Source organism: Lissotriton vulgaris, chromosome 3_1 (assembly GCF_964263255.1).
Source record: "Lissotriton vulgaris chromosome 3_1, aLisVul1.2, whole genome shotgun sequence".
In the NCBI taxonomy this organism is placed as follows: Eukaryota; Metazoa; Chordata; class Amphibia; order Caudata; family Salamandridae; genus Lissotriton; species Lissotriton vulgaris.
In genome coordinates, this window is record NC_141689.1 from 1,572,279,644 (window position 1) to 1,572,302,038 (window position 22,395).

At 41.6% G+C, this 22,395-nt stretch overlaps 1 protein-coding gene across 1 annotated transcript in view; it reads left to right on the forward strand.

Annotated features, from left to right (window-relative positions):
- SHOC1 (shortage in chiasmata 1) overlaps nucleotides 1-22,395 on the forward strand; it is a 1,715,507-nt gene that overhangs the window by 47,327 nt on the left and 1,645,785 nt on the right. Inside the window, exon 3 of the mRNA XM_086963751.1 lies at nucleotides 10,546-10,633. Within this exon, the coding sequence (XP_086819877.1) occupies nucleotides 10,546-10,633 (88 nt within the window). The remainder of the gene's footprint in view (nucleotides 1-10,545; nucleotides 10,634-22,395) is intronic.

Below are 22,395 nucleotides of genomic sequence, written 5' to 3' on the forward strand. Positions count from 1 at the left end.
AAATTGTGATGTACCAGTTTAAAGCGGGCATTACAAGAGACAGTACGTGTAAGGTCACAGACACGGTCCAGTCCCCATCATCCAACAGGGTTTCTATTTTAGCAATCCCAGGCTAATCGCGCCCGCAATGGGGGACCCGCCATGTTAGCTTGCATAGCTTTACATAACAATGTGATTAGATGTCTGCCCGTGTTGCAGTATGATACATGTGGGTGAGGGGTCCCCGCAAAAAAAGTGTGTTGTACTAGCTACACACACTGACAATACTCCAATTACTTGCAACAATCAAAAACCACAATTTCAAGAAAAATATTTTTGTTTTTTCACAAGTATTGCAATTTATTTACAACACCGGACAGCTACAATGGTGAATTTACTTCATATTATTTCATATTAAATAAATAGCCCCAGAGGGGGAGGAAGGAAGTAAAGGGAGCGCTCAAAGGTGTGAAAGTAAAAGGAATAGGCACAGTTAATCAAAACAAATATTGATACCACAGTCAATAAGGGATCAAACATTTCAAATACAAAAAGCCGAAATTTGTGACCTCCATTGATGAATTACTACAGGGAGACATTCTACGGTCACAAACTATGGATGGAACTGTCAGGGGCCTATGCCGGATGTCCAAGGGAAAAAGAGCCGTCGACGTTTCGACCCCTATCTGTAGGTTAGATTAGGTCCTTAGGTGGGGTCTTCATCAGGACAAACAAGGGAGGGGGTTTTGGGGCAATTCTATCATGGAAAATAGGCCTGAGAAGGCTCTAATGTGGGAACTAGAATGGACCACTCAAAGTAGTGGTCAATCTCAACGATACAAATTCGCAAAAAGGATTACACTCATTCATCTGATTGGTGAATATATATCAGACCACAGTAGTCACTCGCTGTCTGACGAATGTGTGCCACAGCGTTCCGTGATCGGTTCCTCGTCAAATGGGTTGAATTGTTACCACCACAGAGCTTTTGCCTGACCTTAGTTTTGCCTTCGCAATTGGTGCTGGATGCAGAGTAATCACCGTGTTGTGCCTTTTCCCATTCTTGGAATGATTGCGCCACTGCTTTGACACTTTAGGAACAAGCTGCCCTTCTTCCATTCACAATTGGAAGTCGATGATTCGCGCCGCTGATTTGACGCTTTAGGAACTTGCTACCCTTCCTCTATTCGCAATTGGAAGTCGAGGATTGTGTTGGTCCATTTTCCAATTAAGTAGTTTGATACATACTACATAGTTGAATACCTTGCACTATGTGTCCGGTATACACGGGCTTGCAAGTTGCACTGTGTACCACACATATGGCGGGCTTTTTTTTCAAATATCTGAGTGGAACACAATGCACAGATACACACAGTGCACTGTATAATTACCCGCATACACTAATACAACCTGATGCTAAATTTGTGGTCTACATTTTCAGCATCCTGTTGATGCACACAATGTACAATTTGCGGCAGATTCACATGGTTAGTTGTGCTTTGAGAGCTGGATTCAGTGTATGAGTGATACACAAATTGTACAACCACTGACCACGCCCAATTAACTTAACAAGGGATTGTGCTGAGGATTCATTCTGTGATTGACATATCTGAGTGGTAGACAACGTGCACACTGGCATTCAGTCCCAGAGACTTGCAAGCAAATGGTGCAAGTCCTTTATAATGCACCGAAGTGGAACATTACAGCACTCTTATGTGCTTGACAAGGACCTATTTAGTGTCTCAGTCACACATACTCGTTACATAGCCAAAGGCTGTCCATTGTGTATATTATTCAAACACAGTTAATACAGTCCACAGCACAATACTGTTACCACCTTTGCCACCGCGAAGTGGTATACATATGGCGCAGTTGCACAGTGTGCACTGTATACCTTAAACCTGCTAAACATGGATTGCAGTTATGGCTCTTGTTTAGAGCTTCATAGTGGTACACAAGAGCGTGCAGATATAGTCAAGACCACATAGGTACCAGTGATATGCACTACGTAAGGTCGCAAGTCATAGTTTATGCTCCTTGATATTACTTTCTGAATGGGTATGATGTGCCAAAAGCAGTGCACTCTATGTAATATTCAGATGGTCCACTGCCATGGTAAATGGGGCAATGTGTGTGCTGCTCAAATCCAGTAAACTGACTCAGCAGGTTATTAGGTGCATCTGAGATGTGTGTCAATAAAATACACCTTGTGTAGCCCACTACAGACATCTATGATCCATGTTTGGTGGAGTTTAGAGGGACACAGTTCACAACTTGGGAGTGTGCACTATGTATACCAGTGACATGCACGTAACACTATCTGTTAAGGGACACTTTTTAGATATCTGAAAGGTGCATGCATTGTACAGATGCAGGGCAAGCATTATTTTACGTTCAACTCGTAAACAGGGGCATCACCAAAGGCATCATTAATGACATCACCTTTAAAATCACAAATTGTTCGCTATGGTAGCTGTTGCCACCATTAGTGCATATGCCATGGTTTTCTCTTCTACAAGAATACAAGAGTTAAAATGTGTAGATTTCGATGACTCAATTTTCTGTCCAAGATGTGACACAAGAGGCTTACAGTCTCTAAATCAGAAGGGCACTGTGACTTCTGCCATTGTTAGGTCTCGTCTGCTGTGAGACGTATTGTTAGCTTCATTGTCACACTTAGATACTCGCTTCTCATTTGTTAGGTTGTGTGGACTTTTTAACCTCTTGTGTTTTTACCCTCCCCTTGAGCATGGACGCATTACAGTGTCCTTCTACTGTTTGCTTTTTCAGATGAGGAATTTTTCATTTTGTTTAAACACTCTGCGAAAGTGCATGTGTTTTCCAACTGACTCCTTTGTGTGCCGCTCTCCCCCCTCTGCCGTCCTCTTTCCCACCCATATGCTTCTCCCCCACTCCCTCTGTGTTGCCTTCCCTCCCGTGTGCTTTCTCTCTGCTTTGTTTTTTTATTTGACCCACTCACCTGCGTCCTCGTGTTGCTTTCCTCACCTGTATCTCCATTTTACTTCCACCCCCAACCTGCCCTGTATTGCTTCCGCCCCTCGTCCCCCATGCTGCACCCACACCACACCCACTCCCTGTGTTACTTCCCTCCCAAGTATTTCGACCCCGTGCTGCTTCCCCCAATGTTGCTCCCCCCACCTGCTTTAAAAAAGCTTTAATGCTTTTTTTGTATTTTAATTACCCATCCATCTCAAATCAGTTACTAGAAAGGAAAAACAAGCACAGGCGTTGCCAATAGGTCTCGCAGTAGGAAAGTTGGAGCTATTGGTTTTGTAAATGACATTTTATGTTTATATATCGTTATTGGCATTGTCAATAACAATATATAAATATAAAATGTCATTTACAAAACCAATAGCTCCAACTTTCCAAATGCGAAACCTATTGGTAACGCCAGTGCTTGTTCAGATAGGGGTTGTAACACAGCACAACATATTGTGACTACCGGGGACAAATCTAACTGACATGGAGATGAGCACTGACTCCATCTTTAATTTCTCTTGAAACACTACCTCAACTTCCTTGGCATGGAGAATGAGATCTGCATTTCAGATAGGAGGACTCAAACTCAGATGGAAAGGATTTTCACAAGACTGAGGTGAAGAGGCAAACTTCACAAAACACTGTGTTATTTTATAGACATATGTTCTATTACTGCACAGAACAACCTGTGTTGCAGAATTGTTATTAGGAACGTTCATACTCCTAGAATATTTTTTATCTACGGCTCCTAAACCATATATTATAAATCACCAAAACTCGAGACTGGTGCACACTATTTGGTAACACGGATCTGATGCCACTGAGCCTCATGTTGTGATGTCATCGTGCCTGCCTTTGTCAAGGAATTCCAAAGAAATACTACTGAGCCCTAATGGGTCAGAGAATTCTGCTAGTGTCACTGACCTATTTTGTGACATCTGCGCTGAGCTGTCAAAGAATTCTGCTATGATGTCACAGAGCCCAATGTTGTGGTGTTTGAACCCTACATCACTTAATCCTGCTAGGGCACCACAGAGTCCTCAACTGTGACATCACTCAGCTATTTTGTCCTGTAAAGAAGCTCAATCTTGTGACGTTACCCAGTCCTTTTGAGTCACTGATTACCTCTACGGCCACTGATTTCTGCTGTGATGTCACAGACTCCTGCCAGGTCCTTGAATCCTAATGAGATGTAACTGAGATGTAGGTTTTAATACCACTGACGTGTTCAGTGTGGTGTGACCAAGCCCCGTTGTTCAGCTGAACCCTGCTGACAACACAGAGGCCTGTATTGCGGTGTCATTAAGACTATACAGTGGTGTCAGTACACCCTACTGTGTCACTGAATTGTAGGTGGATGTCACAAAGCAGAATACATTAAGGCCCTATGCTGTACGTTGTGAGGTCACTGTGCTTTATGTTGTCATTTGACTGTCCCCCACCCCTACATTATGAGGTCTTTGAGCCCCATCGTGTCACTGAGGACCACACAGACATCTTTGATATCTATGAGCCGTCCTAGGTCACTTAGTTCTGGCATGATATCAAGAGGCTTGAGGCAAGAGGCTCCGAATCATGATGTCACTGAGTTCCGTGGCACTGAAGTGGCATGAGATGGCATGGGCCGCGTACCTCCATTTGGGGTGGCCTGAAAACTAGAGTGCATGAAGGAGTTGCAGCAAGCATTTGCTTGGACCTCTCAGAGGTATTCAACATTGGACTTTGAGATCAAAAGAGAGAGCAAGGGATATTGTCACTTGGAAGTGAAAAGAGATACCTCCTATTCCCCTGATAGGATTATTTATGCAAACAAAAAGAGGAGTATCCCCTACGTCGAGTTTTTGAAGAAAACTTCCGGAGGGTGAATTGTTTGGCAAAAAAGGAAAGAGTCAACCTTTTTGTTTGGAAACCCCTCACTCACCACCTAGTGGTGACTTGCTTCATCATCGGGGTCCACCCCGGTGACCTAGCGTCACCAGGATGTGCTTCGACACCTGTATTACAGTGGAGCAGGATGTGACTGTATGTGCAAAAAAAGGTGTTAAAAATTGTCCTGGTTTAACTTAAAATCGAATTTTTATTTTAAAGTAATCAGAACAATGTTAGAAATTACTGGCGAGATACAGGTAGGTGAGTTACGGCCCAGGTATCTCTATATGTGTCTGTGTGGCTTGGTCGACATGTTTCTACCATCAGGGCAGTAGCCCGGTATTCTTCAGGACCATAGAACAGGTGGACGGGAGGTGTGTGCCCCCTAAAAGGCACACCCTATCCTGATCCCCTGTATACCAACTGGAAAAATAACCAGTGGTAGATGTGCTCATTCAAAATAATGAGAGCCGTCTGGTTTCAAAAAAGGAAAAAGAGACTTGTTTTTAGCCTCTAAATTGCTTCAACGGGCAGGGGGTAGGTTCTTCTAACCGACATAACATATTAGTTTGCGGGAGAAGTTACAGGCCATTCACCTACTGCTATCCTCCTCTGCCGAGCAGAGGAGGATAGCAATTTAGAGGCTAAAAACAAGTCTCTTTTTCCTTTTTTGAAACCAGACGGCTCTCATTATTTTGAATGAGCACATCTACCACTGGTTATTTTTCCAGTTGGTATACAGGGGATCAGGATAGGGTGTGCCTTTTAGGGGGCACACACCTCCCGTCCACCTGTTCTATGGTCCTGAAGAATACCGGGCTACTGCCCTGATGGTAGAAACATGTCGACCAAGCCACACAGACACATATAGAGATACCTGGGCCGTAACTCACCTACCTGTATCTCGCCAGTAATTTTTAACATTGTTCTGATTACTTTAAAATAAAAATTCGATTTTAAGTTAAACCAGGACAATTTTTAACACCTTTTTTTGCACATACAGTCACATCCTGCTCCACTGTAATACAGGTGTCGAAGCACATCCTGGTGACGCTAGGTCACCGGGGTGGACCCCGATGATGAAGCAAGTCACCACTAGGTGGTGAGTGAGGGGTTTCCAAACAAAAAGGTTGACTCTTTCCTTTTTTGCCAAACAATTCACCCTCCGGAAGTTTTCTTCAAAAACTCGACGTAGGGGATACTCCTCTTTTTGTTTGCATATTCAACATTGGACACCATCAAATGTTAGTAGGCAGATTAAATTCCAGCTGGGCAAAGATGACTAAATTAATAGCAGCATGGTCCTGTAGCTGTACAACCAGTGGATCAGTATTGCAAAACCTTAACACGCCACCGGCCAGCCATGAATAATTAGGGGAGGAGAAGCCGCCACCACATCAAAGGGAGAAGCCCTTTGATGTGGTGGCGGCCGTGAAAAAAATGCAATTAGGAGGGAGGGAGGCTAATACCAAGTTACTGACCGTCTCTCAGTAACCCTGCACTGCAGAAGGAATACATAAAACAAAAAAGGTCAACAAAGAGGCACTAGAGGAACGGGCCAGGTATACAATGAAAAAAAAAAGTAAACACTCAAACTGCATGTGGCGCCCGTCACATAAGCACCCGAATCTCGTAGTAGGAGGCGGAGGCCTCTTTGCTCTGCTCACTGATGACGCACACCAACAGAGCCCTAAATCCGAGAGCAGGCCAGCCATATGGTGGGGAGGAGGTAATGTAGCATAGAGAGTGCGAGGGGGCAGGCTAAGGCTGCACCTGGGCACGTCCTGCATTACAGGGACCTGGCAGTGTTCAAACTGGAGTGATCATGGCTGCTTTCACCATCCCTGGACGGGGAGGCTGCTGTGAAAGGCGCTGAGGCAGTAACCTGAACATTTCTGGAGGACATCCAAGGAAGGAAGGGAGCGGAAAGAACTAAAGGAGGGGTGGGGAGACAGGAGGACTGCGGGGAGTGAGCCAGGAGAGGGCAGAAGGGGAGAAAGCCAAGGCAGGGGGCGGAGAGGTGGAAGGGGAAAGCCGGGAAAGGCGGAACGGGAGGCAGACATAAGGGCAGTACGGGAGAGATCCAAGGCTGCAGATGTAAAGGGTGAATAAGTGAGTGCTACGAATAGAGAAAGGAAGGAGTGGACTGAGAGTTGGAGACAGCAGTGAGAGGCCAGTGCAGATGGAACCATTAAACAGGAGAGATAATGGAAGAGGATGCGAGAGCGGTGAGGGGGGAGTGCACAGAGCTGGAAGCAGAGACTGGGGCCATTGAGGGAGGAAAGAGCTGTTAATGGGTCAGTGAGGGGGTAGTCACCCACAAAAGGAGAGAGAAGAGAGCCGTGCGCATGCGATATTAAGTGCTGTGTTTGTGCCGTGTTTATAGTACACACTGACTTCGCGGTACATCTGTTTGCATTTTATATCCAGGACTTCGACTCAGTCGAAGACTGCTAACCAGACTTACTAGATGAGCTCACAGTATTTGGAATATATGACTATGAGAAATATGCATAAAAGTGTTTGAGTAAATTGCAGCTGGGCAAAGATGACGAAATTTATAGCAGCATGGTCCTGTAGCCGTACGTTAAGAAATCAAGCTGACAAATTGCTTGAAAGACTGTGTGAACTACGAGACAATTATTTAACTGTTTGAGCAATTTAAACAAAAGGAAACTAAATACACTGAATGTTTGCTCTGAATGACGCCAAAAATCTATTTTGAAGAGTGTCCTTAAAAGTAGTTACTGCATTAAAAAATAAACGGCAAGGCTGTGTTTGCGGGGAGAGAGAGGGGAGGTGCTGGTGTGGGAGGGGGGAGGTGCTGGTGTGGGAGGAGTGCTGCTAGGGCAAGGCTGTGTTTGTGGGGAGAGAGAGGGGAGGTGCTGGTGTGGGAGGGGGGAGGTGCTGGTGTGGGAGGGGGGAGGTGCTGGTGTGGGAGGAGTGCTGCTAGGGCAAGGCTGTGTTTGCGGGGAGAGAGAGGGGAGGTGCTGGTGTGGGAGGGGGGAGGTGCTGGCGTGGGAGGAGTGCTGCTACAGCAAGGCTGTGTTTGCGCGGAGAGAGAGGGGAGGTGCTGGTGTGGGAGGGGGGAGTTGCTGGTGTGGGAGGAGTGCTGCTAGGGGAGGAGAAGCCCTGGCCGTGAATGCACGTGCATGTTTGCTCACGTGATTCACGTGAATTGCAAGAAAACCGCGGGGCTGAAAGCCCTTGGTTTTAAGAGGATTTTGCCGACTTGAATTCTCCCCATTTCCCATTCCTGCGGAATGGTAAAGGCGAGACCTAAAAAACTCCTGCATCATTTTGTGGGTGTGTGCATTCATGGTGCACTTACCTACAAAATGATGCTGCCAACCTCACCAAAAGCTTTTTTTTTTAATTCTCTATGTGGATCATATTTAATTTGTGCCACTTTTCTAAGCAACGATTGTTGTGTCTTTCCCAACATGGGCCTGACTTGATGGTTGAAAATCATCAGTAAGGGTTGTTGGACCATTTTAGATACTGGATTCCTACAGTCCTCATTCTCAACTTATTTTGAGTCAGTACCATCGGTGTCTTACTCCCGTGGTTATTCAGAGGCACAATAAACTAAGGCATGATCAGACCAAGTAGAAAATGTATAAGAAATATTGTTTGGTGTCACCTTTTCATACTTTAGGAGACAATTCAAATTGTGGCCCATAACATAAGTTTCAGTTGTAACCCATTGTATTAAGCCAAAAGTTGCTACATGTTCCTAGAAGGAAGACATTGTCAATTTGTCGACTTGATCTACCGAGCTATTAAAATAAAGGCTGGCTAAATTTTAAAATAGAATCAGCAAAGTCAGTAAAGTCAAGCCTGAAAAGAGGGCGGGTTATCATGTGGCCTGTGCACACATGCAATAGTCTTAATAGATGTAAGGCTTAATATCACCTTTTAGGAAACAGCCTTGGATTAGTTAATAGTGTGTCTTGTGTGGAGCAAATCATAACTGACGAATTTCATTGGTTTTAAGCATTTGTGGCTCAACTACAGGTCAGTATTTAACTATTTTTTTTGTAGTGAGCCTGTGTGTTTGAATGTGTATAGCTAATATGGTCATATCAGTGTAATATTTGTGTACATGAATATATATTCAGGCGGTACACAGACAAAATATCGATTTTTAAATATCGATATACAAAAATATCGAAGTTTAAATATCGATGGGACAAAATATCGAAGGTAAGTAATATCGACAGTCTTAATATCGATATTAGTATGATATCAGTAATATCGAAGTTGTAAATATCGATGTCAATAATATCGAAATTAATAACTTCGATGTTACTAATATCAATTTTTTAATAAATTTAGTGTATATTATATTGTATTTATTATGTTTTATTATTTATTTTTAATGTAATTTAATTAGATATTGTCTTTTACTACTGTAGCAGGTTGTGGGTTTATAGGGGAATAAGGTGGGAAGTAATTTAATTATGTTAAATTAATTATTAATTAGTAGGAATTATTAATTAATTAATTGAGAAATAATTTTTAATAATTTTTAATTAATTGATTAATTGATAAATATGTTCTGTAGCGGGTTATGGGTTTATAGGGGAATAGGGTGGGAAGTAATTTAATAATAATTAATTAATTGATATATGTTTGTACATATTTTAATTAATAATTAATTGGTAATTAATTTCTATTAATTAGTTAATTAATTAATATAATTTTGTACATATTTATAATTATTAATTAGTTGGTAATTAATTAATATTAATTATTTAATTACATTAATTATAGTAATTTTTTATATATAATTTATTGTTATTCTTAATTAATTAATTGGGAAAAATAATATTAATTATTAAATTAAATTAATTACAGCAAATGTGCTAATATATTTACTTTATTGTTATTGTTAATTAATAATTAATTGGTAATTAAATAATATTAATTAATTTTGGGTAAAGGAGTATTTTTAGGGTTCAGGGTCAGTTTTCAGTTTTTGGGTAAAGGGGTATTTTTAGGGTTCTGGGTCAGTTTTCAGTTTTTGGGTAAAGGGGTATTTTTAGGGTTCAGGGTCAGTTTTCTGGTCATGGGTAAAGGGGTATTTTTAGGTTTCAGGGTCAGTTTTGGGTTTTTGGGGTACAGGGATATTTTTAGGGTTCAGGGTCAGTTCTGGGTTTTTGGGGTACAGGCGTACAGGGTAAAAACAAAAAAATATTACATTAAATCAAATAAATTACATGAAAAAAATTAAAATTACATTAAATTATTAAGTGTTTTATTTATTTTAAATTTATATGTATTAGTTTTAATTTTGTTTTAATATTTTTATTTAATATTTGTAAAATTATATGTATTTTAAAGTTATTTTTACATTATTATTAATACATTTAAAAAAACGATATTTTTGATTCCGATATTTTTGTATTACGATATTATTTTTTCGATATTTTTGTACTTACCTTAATGAAGATAGGATTCCGATATTTTTGCTGTCGATATTTTTGCTCCGATATTTTTGCATTTCGATATTTTGTCTGTCGATATTATGTCAGACATTCATTCAGGCAAATGATTCCCAACAGTAGAGCACAAATTATTAAATTCACAATCAATAGAGCAAAGGTAAATGTGTTGTCTATCAATGTAACCTTTGTGGAATATGAAATATTGTTTTTTCTGCGATAATGCACCTTACTTTCTCTATTTAAGGGACGGCTGTTCCAACATGCAGCTTGCGCAAGGAGGATTCGCTGGATGAGCTGAAGAAGTGGTTCTGCATGAATGGCATTCTAGAGAAGTGAGTTAATGTTTTTTATTTAGAAGACTTTATTTTCAGCAAATCAATAAATCAATCGAAGTGTACTTTTGTCGACACAACCACAACTTACTCAGTTATCTAGAAATGTACAGAATTTATTGTGGAGGTGCTCAATAAGTGCTGTATTTTCATAGCCCGTATATACAAATTCTGCCTTACCTATCGACACCTAATACATTACGGGGGTAATTACACCGTCTTGTGCATCTTATCAGGTAACATCCATTTCTTGCAATTAACCACCCTCCATACTCCCACATCAATGTCTCTCATGTTGTTTCCTTTCATAGTAAGCCAATATGTGCTCTTTGGGTCCCAGACCAAACGGATTAAGACTAAGAAGGATAGGGGAGAAAGCTGAAGAATTAATAAGTTCTGTTGTTAAAGAAAGCCTGATAGATATCACCCTTATCCTTGATAATACTACTGATTTTGAACGGGTTTTAACTGCTTTTAACGGTATTAAGAAATCTATTGATGCCAGGTTCACCAGAACTAAAAGTGTACAGCGTAGAAATGGGCCGGGTTGGTTTGATCATACGTGTACTACCCTAATAATTGAGTTAAAACATGCACTTGCCAAAAAGCCTAGGGACTCTATTCTAATAATTGCATTAAGATTAGAGTATAAGCAAGCTTTGAAACGGAGGAAGGGTGAGTTGCAGCAGCAGGCTTGGGACTCTCTCAACCAAGCCGCTGAGTTATCTAATAATACACTATTTTGGGCTACTATAAACTCCCCTTTCCTTAAAGAGGAGAATATACCAGAATTAACCTCCATTGTCCCTAGTGATGGATGGGTCTCACATTTCCCCGAAATCTTTAACTCTGATAGCTGTGCAAACACCGACCATAGGAGGTGGGCTGTTTTACCACTGGATATTACTGTCAGGGAGGTTGAGCTTGGCATACGCTTAAGTAAGGGGGGAAAAGCCCAAGGACCTGACGGGGTACCTATCGATGTTTATAAAGCAGCCCCAGAGATGTGGAGCCCCCTCCTGACTATTGTATTTAACGCAGCAGTATGTACTGAGGCCCCAGAAACCTGGGGGGAATCGATCATAATCCCGATACACAAGAAGGGCAGTAGGTCCGATGTAAAAAATTGTCCCATTTCCCTCCTAGACTCCTCAGTGATGCTGGTTAGACTTGAAGAATGGGTGGAAAAAGAGGACATTTTAGACGACAGCCACTACGGTTTCAGGAAGGGCCGGGGTACACTCGACCAGTGTATAAACCTTGATTTACTGATTGGTAATTACACTGAAGCTAAATACGGCTCTTTATATCTCTGTTTCGCAGATCTAAGTAGCGCCTTTGATATGGTTGACCACACTTTATTATGGCCAACCCTGTTACAGCTAGGGCCGCCAGAGGGTATAATCTTTTTCCTTGCTAGGCTGTACGAAAAGTTACGAACATGTGTGCGCTACGGCACTAAAGGCGAATGTACCCCTAAATTCAGTGTCAACCGAGGGATTAGACAAGGCTGTGTACTGGCCCCCATACTTTTTATATTATTTATTAATGAAATAGACGCAATTTAAAAAAATTTAAATGCTGATGCCCCCCAGATCAAGGGTGTTTCTGTGCCGTTGTTATTATATTCAGATGAAGCCGTACTGCTCTCAAGAACCCCCTTGGACTACAGCGTTTGATTGACAGATTTTCTATCTTTATTAAGGATAGTAAGCTGATCATCAACAAAGGGAAAATGCACACCATGACCTGTGGGGTAAAAAGCAAATTTTCCAATGCCTTTTTTATTGATTGTGAAAAAGAGCAACAAGTAGATACATTTTGTTATCTTGGTATAACCTTCTCAAAAGATAGAACATGGAATAATGAGTTTAATAATATCCGTAATAAAATGGCTAAAAACGCCCACAGTGTTTTTAGATTCGCGGGACAAGTTGGGGACAGATGCACCAGAGATATGCTCCAGATTTATCAAGCAAGATGTGTTACAATGGGATTATATGGGGCGGGTGTCTGGCGTCACAGATGTGACCACAACTTGCAGTTGGAGGAAAACTCCTTTTTAAAAAAGCTTTTATGTTTATCTCCTAGCGCCCCCACTGAGCTGATCCACCGGGAATTGGATATTAATTTCCTAATTGATCTGTTATCCTTAAGTCCACTTATGATTTGGCGTTCCATTTGGCATCAGGATGAAAAGTCTTTTAATAGATCTATAATTGAGGATTGTTCATTATTGGATAAATGTCAAAAAATTCCCTGGTTGAAATATGTTGTGGACTGGTTCTCTGAAATATTTAACCTAAAGGTTCTGATTAACCCAAGTGCTGTATCTCTGATACCCAAAGCAGAGCTGAAAATCAAATTCCTAGCTTTCAGAGCAAGGAAGCGGGCATTAGCTAAGGGATCTATGTCTACTCTCATGTTTTACAGTAGATATAACATTACTGAAGGTTCCCCTTTTATCTAGTTATGGTGACTAGGCCATCACATAAGTTTGTGCTAACCAGACTGAGATTTGGAGTAGCACATCATCTAGTGGCTCTACCGAATCTTTAAAGACACCCGACAGGGCCGTGTTTGTGTGATGGCGTATCCAAACAGAGCACTCTGCACTTTTTACTATTTTGTAAACTGTACACGAATTTCCGTATTGCCTATCTGAAACCTATGTTTGTTAAATATGATGTACGTACAGTTAACCAGGCAAATCTGGAATCTGCCGATATCTGTTTTTATACTGATACGTTTTTAAATCAGTCTATTAATACCTGGAAAAGTATGTTATTTTAAGAATCATGTCTGTACTTTTTTTATTTTTTATGGTATTATCTTCATCTGAATCTTGTAAATATCTGTTATTTAATGTGTTTTATCCTTGTGCTTTTATGGTCATTTTATATGTACTGAATAAAGCTTCATGATTTGAATTGGGTCCCAGATGTCATGCAGCCAAGTGTACAGTATTCAACTATAACTCAGTCATGTTATTACAGTACACCATGTCTTGGGTTCAGTTCTTGTGTTTGGAAGGATTACTACTGATCCATGCCAAATGAAGATGATGGACATCAATCAGCGCGGAGATACCCCATTTGGGGTGATTCAGGCGCTCTACAAATGATATAAATAAATCTGTTTGCTAACAGTTTAGTCAAAATGTTGTTGTCTGTATTCATCAATGGTAGGGATTTGCATGAGGAGCATTGTTCTGATGGTCTAACTGTCTGAAGTAGTTTAATAATTACTGCCTTTCTCACCTTTGGTGGATGTTTACTGGTGCAAAGTGCCTTCTCATAAATATTAAGGAGGTAACGTGCAAGTATGTTTGTTAGCATAGTCTTTATAGAACACTGTCATAGGCTCATCCGGCCCTGTGGCACTACCACTAGCCAGCAACTTGACAAGAATCAAATACCTGAGTGAGAAACAAGGTTTTACATTTTCTGCGGTGAGAGGTGAATTTAATATTACTCTCATATTGTCTTCTGTACAAGCCAGGGCGATATTGTCAAAACAATCTGAGATTTGTTTCCATATGGAAGTTCCTTTTATCCTGTAGAGGTTATACTAATAAGTGATGAATTTGTGTAAGAAGTCCTGAGTGTAATTTGCCCCTTTTCCATAGATATGTGTGATATTCTATTCGGTTCACAGTTTCCCTTCAGTGTCTGGGATAATGTTTTCCCTGATCTGTTGCCCTCTCTGAACTTTCCTGCTCTGGCCTGCTTCCTAATAATTACATCTCCTGGCCTGCTGCTTCTCTGAATTTATGCAGAGTATCCTTAATTTCCACTAATATCGGGCTTGCTTTACTCTTGGTGAATTCTGTCTTCAGTTGAGTCATTTTTGTAGTATAAGTGGGATAGTGGACCTTGAAGAGCCTGTGGCTTGGTTATTTGGCTGTACATGTGCTTCTGATACCTTGAATGTTTCCTTGGTTCTGGCTGCTTGGGTTACCGAGCTAACATTAGTCTTGAAGAATTTGGTGATGACTCTATGGAATTCCATTTTCAAGGTGGCATGCTGCAATGATTCTGGGCAAAATTGCCTTGTTCGCCTGCACGTGGGGGAGGGGGGCGTCTCCGTGGCAGCAACAGAATCAGGGATTTATCTGGCAGGGATCTCGGGAGGATCTCTGTACTCTCCAGTCAATAGTAAATACGTGAGCTGGAGTGGTATGGGGTTAGCTGTGGCATAAAAGGTAAACTGCCTATTTGAGAGTTGTTGTGCTTGCCAAATAGCTATATATCTTTCCAAGAGTATAATCTGTTTAATACTCAAAGTTGAACATAATGGGGGCTGGGTGTCCGCCTAGCTCAAAGTGTGTGTCCAAAATCATATTGAAGCCCTTGCCCCAAATTGTGTGTGACGTGTAAGGTGTTGTAGAATTTCTGCTGCTCAATGGATTTTTGGGTTTTCAGGTCATACATTTGTGTATCTACTTTGCCCATGACTATATTAGATTTCTTCTCTTCATCAGTCTCTCTTGCTTGTGTTTGAAATGTGATGCTCTTTCATGTCAAACACTTCTAGAAGTAGTATTGTGGGAGACATAATATCTCTGTGTCCCCCATTGGGAAAAGTTTTGTTTTGAGATATAGATGGGTTTCTTTTAGCATGGATATGTCAGATCTGTACTGGTCTAGTATGTGAGGACAAGTCTTATATTTGTGAGGGTATATAGGTTCTACACATTCCTGCTCAGGAGACTAATATGGTGCCTAGTAATCACCTTGTGTGGTACATTCTATTCCTTTGCTTTCTGTTTTTGTGTTAATACTTATGAAGGTACTGTCTGCATCTCATTGTGCATGCCTGTACCAGGCAACTTGCCTCAAAGGTCTAGTAAGTTTATGGTTTGTGTAGAACCTTTAGCACCCTCCTCCCACATGAACCTCAAAAGTCAACATATTCCCTTCCCAACATGGCGGCCGTCAGCTAAGCGGCTGCGGGCTTGCAGTCCTCTTGGGCGTCGTCATCCTTGATTTCCCTGGGGGGGGTCCTCCGTAATGTTTATGAATTGATTTTTGCTCCCTTCACCTACCCCCTGTACGAAGGGCCTTTGTTTCGATTCCTTACCTTCCCTATTAGCGAGGATTGTGGTGATCGACAGATGGCTCCAGAGCCCTGGGGAGCCTCTTCAGCAATCCGAGCCTCGCTGTGGGAGGGGGCAGCTGGGAGTGTGTGCTTGCAGGTCCGGACCTCTGGAGGCAGAGTCAGCACTGGTGGTTATCTAACGGTGGAGCAGAGACAGCGCTGACTGGGACAGGGGTACAAACCACACAGGTAGGGAGAAAGGTGCCGAGATCTTTTGCCGGAAGCACAGGAATTGAGCCTGAAAAAGAAGGGAAGGCTGACCTTGCAGGTCACCCAGAAACCTCTCCTTTCTCTCCTGGTTCGAGTCGGTATTGGCAGAGTGTGATCCCTGAGGCTGTTGTGGGATCGGGAGGAGGAGGTGGAGGTGGCGACTTTTGGTATACGGAGAGGAGTGAGGGACAGCACATTACAGTCAATCCCTCAAAGAAAGTTTGCAGATATACTCTGTGCACAAGGGCCATACAGCCTATACCTTACACTAGGGAGCCCTATCAAGACCCCCCGTAACTAGTCTAAACGCCTCTGAGATACGGGAAAAGAAGGGGGGGGAGAAATATAAGGCGGAGGAAAAGGGAGCAAAAATTGAGCCCCCTATATGTACCAAAAGCCCTAGAACTAGAGAAAGAGGTAGAGGGAAGAAAGTATCTGCACTTATTGTAAATATTACACCCTGCTTAAAGTCCTACTATAAAGTCCTTGCTACTCCTGCCCCAAACTTAGTCCCTAGTAAAGAAGGCTCCCGCCCACCTACAGTTAACACGATGGAATTGAGTCAACTTCAGACTATGCTGAGTACGTAATTGGAAGCTCCACAATCTCTTTCTACAGCAATGATTTTGAATCAAGTGGCAGCGACATTACCTGAGGACTCTAGTTGCTCCCAAATTTCAGTACATCCTGCCGTCTCCACTACAAATCATGTTAGTGCATTTGAAGTGCAAGATGCCCAGCCAGGTCTTCACTCAGAATTAACGCAGCAAGCATTATTTCCCCAACACTCCTCTACGACAAGCCCAGGATCCTTGGCGGATATTCTCCTTGCACTCAAGGAAGAGATGGGGAATAGGTTCACAGTCTCCGAAACCAACCAGGTAGCAATCCAAACTTCATGTGCAGTGTTAGCCCAGAAGCTGGAAGAAGTATCCTTGAGAACGGATACTTTGGAGCAGGAGATGCCAAAATTCAAAGAGGCACATAATACATCTTCAGCAGAAATGGCTAAATTGGTGAGTCAAAATAGAGAAATGAAGGAAGATCTTGAGCATCTCGAGAATCATTCTAGGAGAAACAATCTGAGACAGATCAATATCCCTGAAGCCCTTGAAGGGTCTGATACCAGGGGGTTTGTGATATCATTACTGAAAAATACAGTCTTAAAAAACTCCCCAAATGTAGATCTATCTCAAGAGATCCCTATAAAAGAAACCCCGCCAAACAGAAGCCCAGGAAAATCCTGATTAATTTTCTTACCTATACTGTAAAAGAGACAATGCTATTGGCAGCGCTTAAGGAAGGCACCTTAACATTTGACTATCTCATTTGTTATAAGATCGGATGTCTGCTACGCCACCACACAGAAACAGTGGGAGACGGGCAAAGGGATGGAGGAACTGAACAGACTGGGGGCAAGGGCACAGCTGAAGTTCCCAGCATCACTACGTACTATGTGGAACAATCATATGTATGTCCACCGCTCAGTAGAGGAGGTAGATGATCTTATTGACAAAATTAAGAAGGGGGTAGGAGTATAGGTGTAGGGAGACGCAGTAGTGAGGGAGGCCTAGAGAAATCAGGAAAAGGAAAATGTGAATAATCATTTCACTTTTCCCAAGGGATTAAAGCCCTTTAGGCTTTTAACCTAATATAGTAGGGAGAGTTCCCCGGAGGATTGGAGGGGCATGTGGGTGGGAAGGGGGTTGGGGAAGTGGGGTGGACCACGGGGTGGGGAGCAGTGGGAATTATTTTTTAAAAAGAAATCCTCTATCACATTCTCAATATCGGTTAGCCTGTACTGGGTGTTGTTTTTTTTATTAGTTATAGGTATGTCTAGGTGACCTTGTCAATGGATGATCCTTTGTGATGGGACCTAGAGATCTAAATCTACTTTCATGGAACATCAATGGTTTAAGATATCTTCGTAGACAGAGGTTAGTAATGAAATATCTAGAGCAAAGCTCAGCCCAGATTTGCTTAATCCAGGAGACACATCTGAGTCTTACATATTGTCGTATTGTATTTTCACGGTAACCTTGTATAAAATATTTTTGTACATCAGAAAAGACAGCCCACTGTAATGGTGTTGCTATCTTGATAAAACAGGGGGCGGGATGTATATTTAAATCATTTAAAATGGATAAAACTTGGAGATGGGCTTTAAATAACATGATGCATGACTTAGAGCTTTCTCATCTATGGAGAGCTAGGAGGGGCAATATACCGGGTTTTACTTTTCCCAGCAATAAACATAGACATTTTTCAAGAATTGACTATGTTCTGGCCGATAGGTCTATTATAGACAATACAGAGTCAGTTACCATTCAGCCAAGTCATATTTCCGATCACGCCCCCGTTGCTTTTTTTATAGCGGAGTGTAGGTATAAATTAAGACCTAGATGGACACTTAAGAGATCTATGTTGGCGGATCCAGAGATAGCTATAGGGCTTAAACATGTATCCCTCGACTATTTTACTATAAATATTGGATATACGTCTATAGACTATGTTTATGATGCCTTTAAGGCATATCTGAGGGGCTTGCTGCATAGTCTTATGTGCACTAAAAATAGAGAAGAATCACAAGAGTTAAGAACATTGGAGGATAAAATCTCACAAATTGAAGCAGACCTGCTCTGGCTCAATCAGGGGCCCCCTGAAAGAATACAACAAGCTCAGAGAAAGCTTGAAAATGGCCGCTAAGATTACAGGATCAGGCTCGACCAAAAATGTAAAGCACAATGGCTAACAAAGTCTATGCAGAATTTTGAGTATGGAGAGAATGCAGGAACACTACTGGCCAGGAAGGCCAGAACAGACCGGGCAAAGAGCCATATAAATAAACTTATTATAAATGAAAATGGGGAGTCATCCAGTAGACCGGATGACATGCAAGCTTGTTTTCTCTCTTTATTTTCTGAGCTTCATAAGGAGGAGATCTCACCTAACATTGAGACTCTGAAAACTTGGTTGAGGGAGAAATCCTTGCCTACTCTAACAGCTGGAAGCTGCAAAAACTAGATTCCCCAATAACAGAGGAACGAGATCAGAAGGCAAATTGGAAGAAGCAAAACAAACAAAGCTGCTGGTACAGAAGCGCTTCCAAGCGAGGTATATAAACTCCTGGTTGAGGAGCTGGTTCCGATCATGGGCACTCTGTTTAATTTGATCTATCGACTAGGGGGCCAGGTACCTAGGTCCTGGAAAGAGGCAATGTTAGTGCTCATTCTGAAGCCTACTAAGGACCCTTTAAGGGATGACTCGTACAGACTGATCTTCCTGCTGAATGCTGACTATAAGATCTTTACAAGCATCCTAGCAGGGAGGCTGGTTAAAATTGTTCCCCAACTGATTAATCCTGATCAGAAAGGATTTATTCCTAAAAGGTATATTCAAGAACAAACACAGCAACTCATAGGTAATATTGATTTGGCAATCACTCGATCTGAACCCTTGACTGTGGTGGCACTAGATGCAGCCAAGGCGTTCGACATAGTATGCTGGGTATATCTTTGGGAAGTGCTAAGAATATTGGGATTTGGGTCTATTTTTATACAGACTTTGGAAAGATGTTATCAAGGGGCTTCTGCTAAAATATTATTGAACTGGATTTTAACATCCAGTATTAACATACTTAGAGGAACGAGACAGGGTTGCCCCCTCTCTCCCCTGATGTTCAATATTTCTAGAGAGCCCTTGGCATGGGCAATAAGAGCAGATGTCCTAGTAACACCTTTTAAATCTCATCATTATAGCAGCAAGTTGCTCTATACCCTGATGACTTGCTGTTATACACAGATTACCCCGCAGTGGCAGTCCCAAGGGTTGAAACCTTGTTAGAAGAATTCAGTTCTCTGTCAGGGTATCTAGCGAACACCTCTAAAACAGAGATGATGTGTTGGAATATCGGCTACTGGGAGAGAGAACAAGCCAGGATTTTAAATAATTGGGTATCAGAATTGTTAAAGACATCGAGAAGATTCAGCAGATCAACCTAAATAGTGTTATAAAAGAAATTGATTGTCTATTGGCAAGGTGGAAAACCTTCCTATATTAATCGATGGAAGGGTTAACCTAGTTAAAATTGTTATTCTCCCCAAAATAACTTACACCCTCAATTTGCCAAAGCTGGGCATCAGTAAAATCCAGAGTAAGATAGTAAGTTTTGTTTGGGCCTATAAAGGAGCTAGGCTGGCCTGGAAGACGCAGGCTTATCAAAGAGGTCTAGTTCTCCCTGACATCAATTGGTACTGCGTAGCCTTTCAATTTAAGAAAATCAGAATGTTGCTTATGAAGCCTGATAACTCAACTTGGGGAAGACTTCTGGCTGAAATGATAAGGCAGGATGGGGTGGACGGTTTCCTGTACAAATTTGGGGCACCAAGGTACTTAAAGAAAGTATGTTTAAAAGTACTCAAGTCTGCCCTCAGCCTGTGGTATAAGGTTAGAAGCAGATGGGGGTAGGTTACTACTCTGATTTTGCCCCAATCTGGGATTCCCCTGGGACCCCGTTATGCCCTAGAGACAGCCTAACTATTCCAATAAGAAAGGCGGGCATCACAATCTGGTCAGACCTGATAACATCAGAGGGGGTCCATCCATGGGAGGTTCTAAGAGCTAGGATTGGAAGTGACTTCTCCAGATTCAAATATTTTCAATTAATATCATGATTTACAGCCAAGAAATAGGAAACCTGTGGGGACTGGGACTTGGAGCAATCCTTTGAAGATGTAAATCTCAAAAGTAAGGAAATTGCTAAATGGTATAAGAAATCCTTGGAGATAGATGAAAGGGAGTTTCCTCCACAACACTCAGTATGGAATGAGATCTTACCTGAGTGCGATACTGAAGCAAATTATGAACTTTCTTTGAAGCTTCTATATAGGTATGTAAAGCCAGCTAACCTCAAGAAGAACCACTTTTTCGTTATCAATCGGCTGTATTGGACACCAGCTAAGATAGCAAAGTTTGTTTCCCACCATCAAATGTCCAGGATGCGATCTTATAAAAGCAGATGATCTTCACGTTTTTTATGATTGTCCCAGGCTGAGAGTCTGTTAGAGTGTAATTGAGAAAGCTCTACGCGATATCTTTGACAGGGAAATCATTTTGAATGTGGCAATTGTTCTTTTCGGGGAAGATGGTACGATAAGTAAGAAGGTGAAGCATTCACACAGAGGTCTATTGCTGCATCTTGTCTTGATAGCACAGAGGGAAATATACATGAAATGGGGAGATCCCCTGCCCCTTAAGTTGGAGGATGGGGTTAAAGCAGCTTCTAAAATGGCTCATTTGGACCCAGGATGAGGTAAAGAGAAATATCCTGATATCTGGCAGGCCTTTATAATGTGGTGTAGAGGTTTGGGACTCGAATAATCCCTCACGGTCCAATGATTACACCAAGCCACAACAAGGGTGCAAGTTTGGATTGGTTTACAGACCGAAGCGAAAACAGTGGCAGCGGGGCACCTAGATCAGATGGGTGGCTTTAAAAGATTTACAGATGCATATTTGGTGATAAGAGGATCAAAAAAACAAAATATTCCCTTCCCTTTTAAATAAGAGGCACCATAGCATTGGCTCAACGTAATGTAATCCAATACTGTGATTTTCGCTCCTGGGGGATATGGTCACATAGCATGTCTGGGGAATAAAGGCATAAGCAAACAAACTAGCTTTTTACACAGTATACCAGTTTCACAGTGTAATATCTTTTTTATTTGTTTGGATAAACAACTCTATTTAGAAATTTGGTCGATTAATTCATAACAGTAAAGGTCAATGGTTTGATGGTTGTAAGGAAATGCCCTTTTTGCACGATCACCCTCTTTGGGATGATGCTGTTTTTTTTCATCTGAAAGTGCATTGAGTCTTTCAAACAGATCTCGGTGTCAGTGCTATAACCCGCAAAAGGTATATGTTTAATTGTGCTATCGACAGTTTGCACGTTAGGTTATTTATAAGTCTCTAGTATATGGTACCAGGGGTACCAAGAGCCTGTAAGTTAAGTGTCTCTCATGGACTGCAGCACTCATTTTGCCACGAGTGTGACAAAGAAAAACATGACTTTAAGCTCGCCATTGAAGGCTGACAGAGCAGTTTAAAACAGCTATCTCAACTTTGTAATTTAAACCAGTGGCAAAGCCCAAACCTTCCTTTTTAATATTTTTAAATCACCTCTAGGGCAGGCCTACTTAGCCCTAAAGGCTGGGTGCAATATGTAAAAAATATAGACATGTGCTTTGTTACCATTACATGTCCTGGGTGTAAAAACTCTGCATTGTCGTTTTGACTGTAAAAAAACTAGTAGATACTTCGAAGCGAATGGAGTTACATGCTAACCACTCAACTGTGCTAATTTCCAAATGGGACTACTAAAGTTGGTACTTCAAGGGATCAAAAGAATAGGTGCATTACACCAGACCAGACCTGTTGTGCAAGTCGAATTT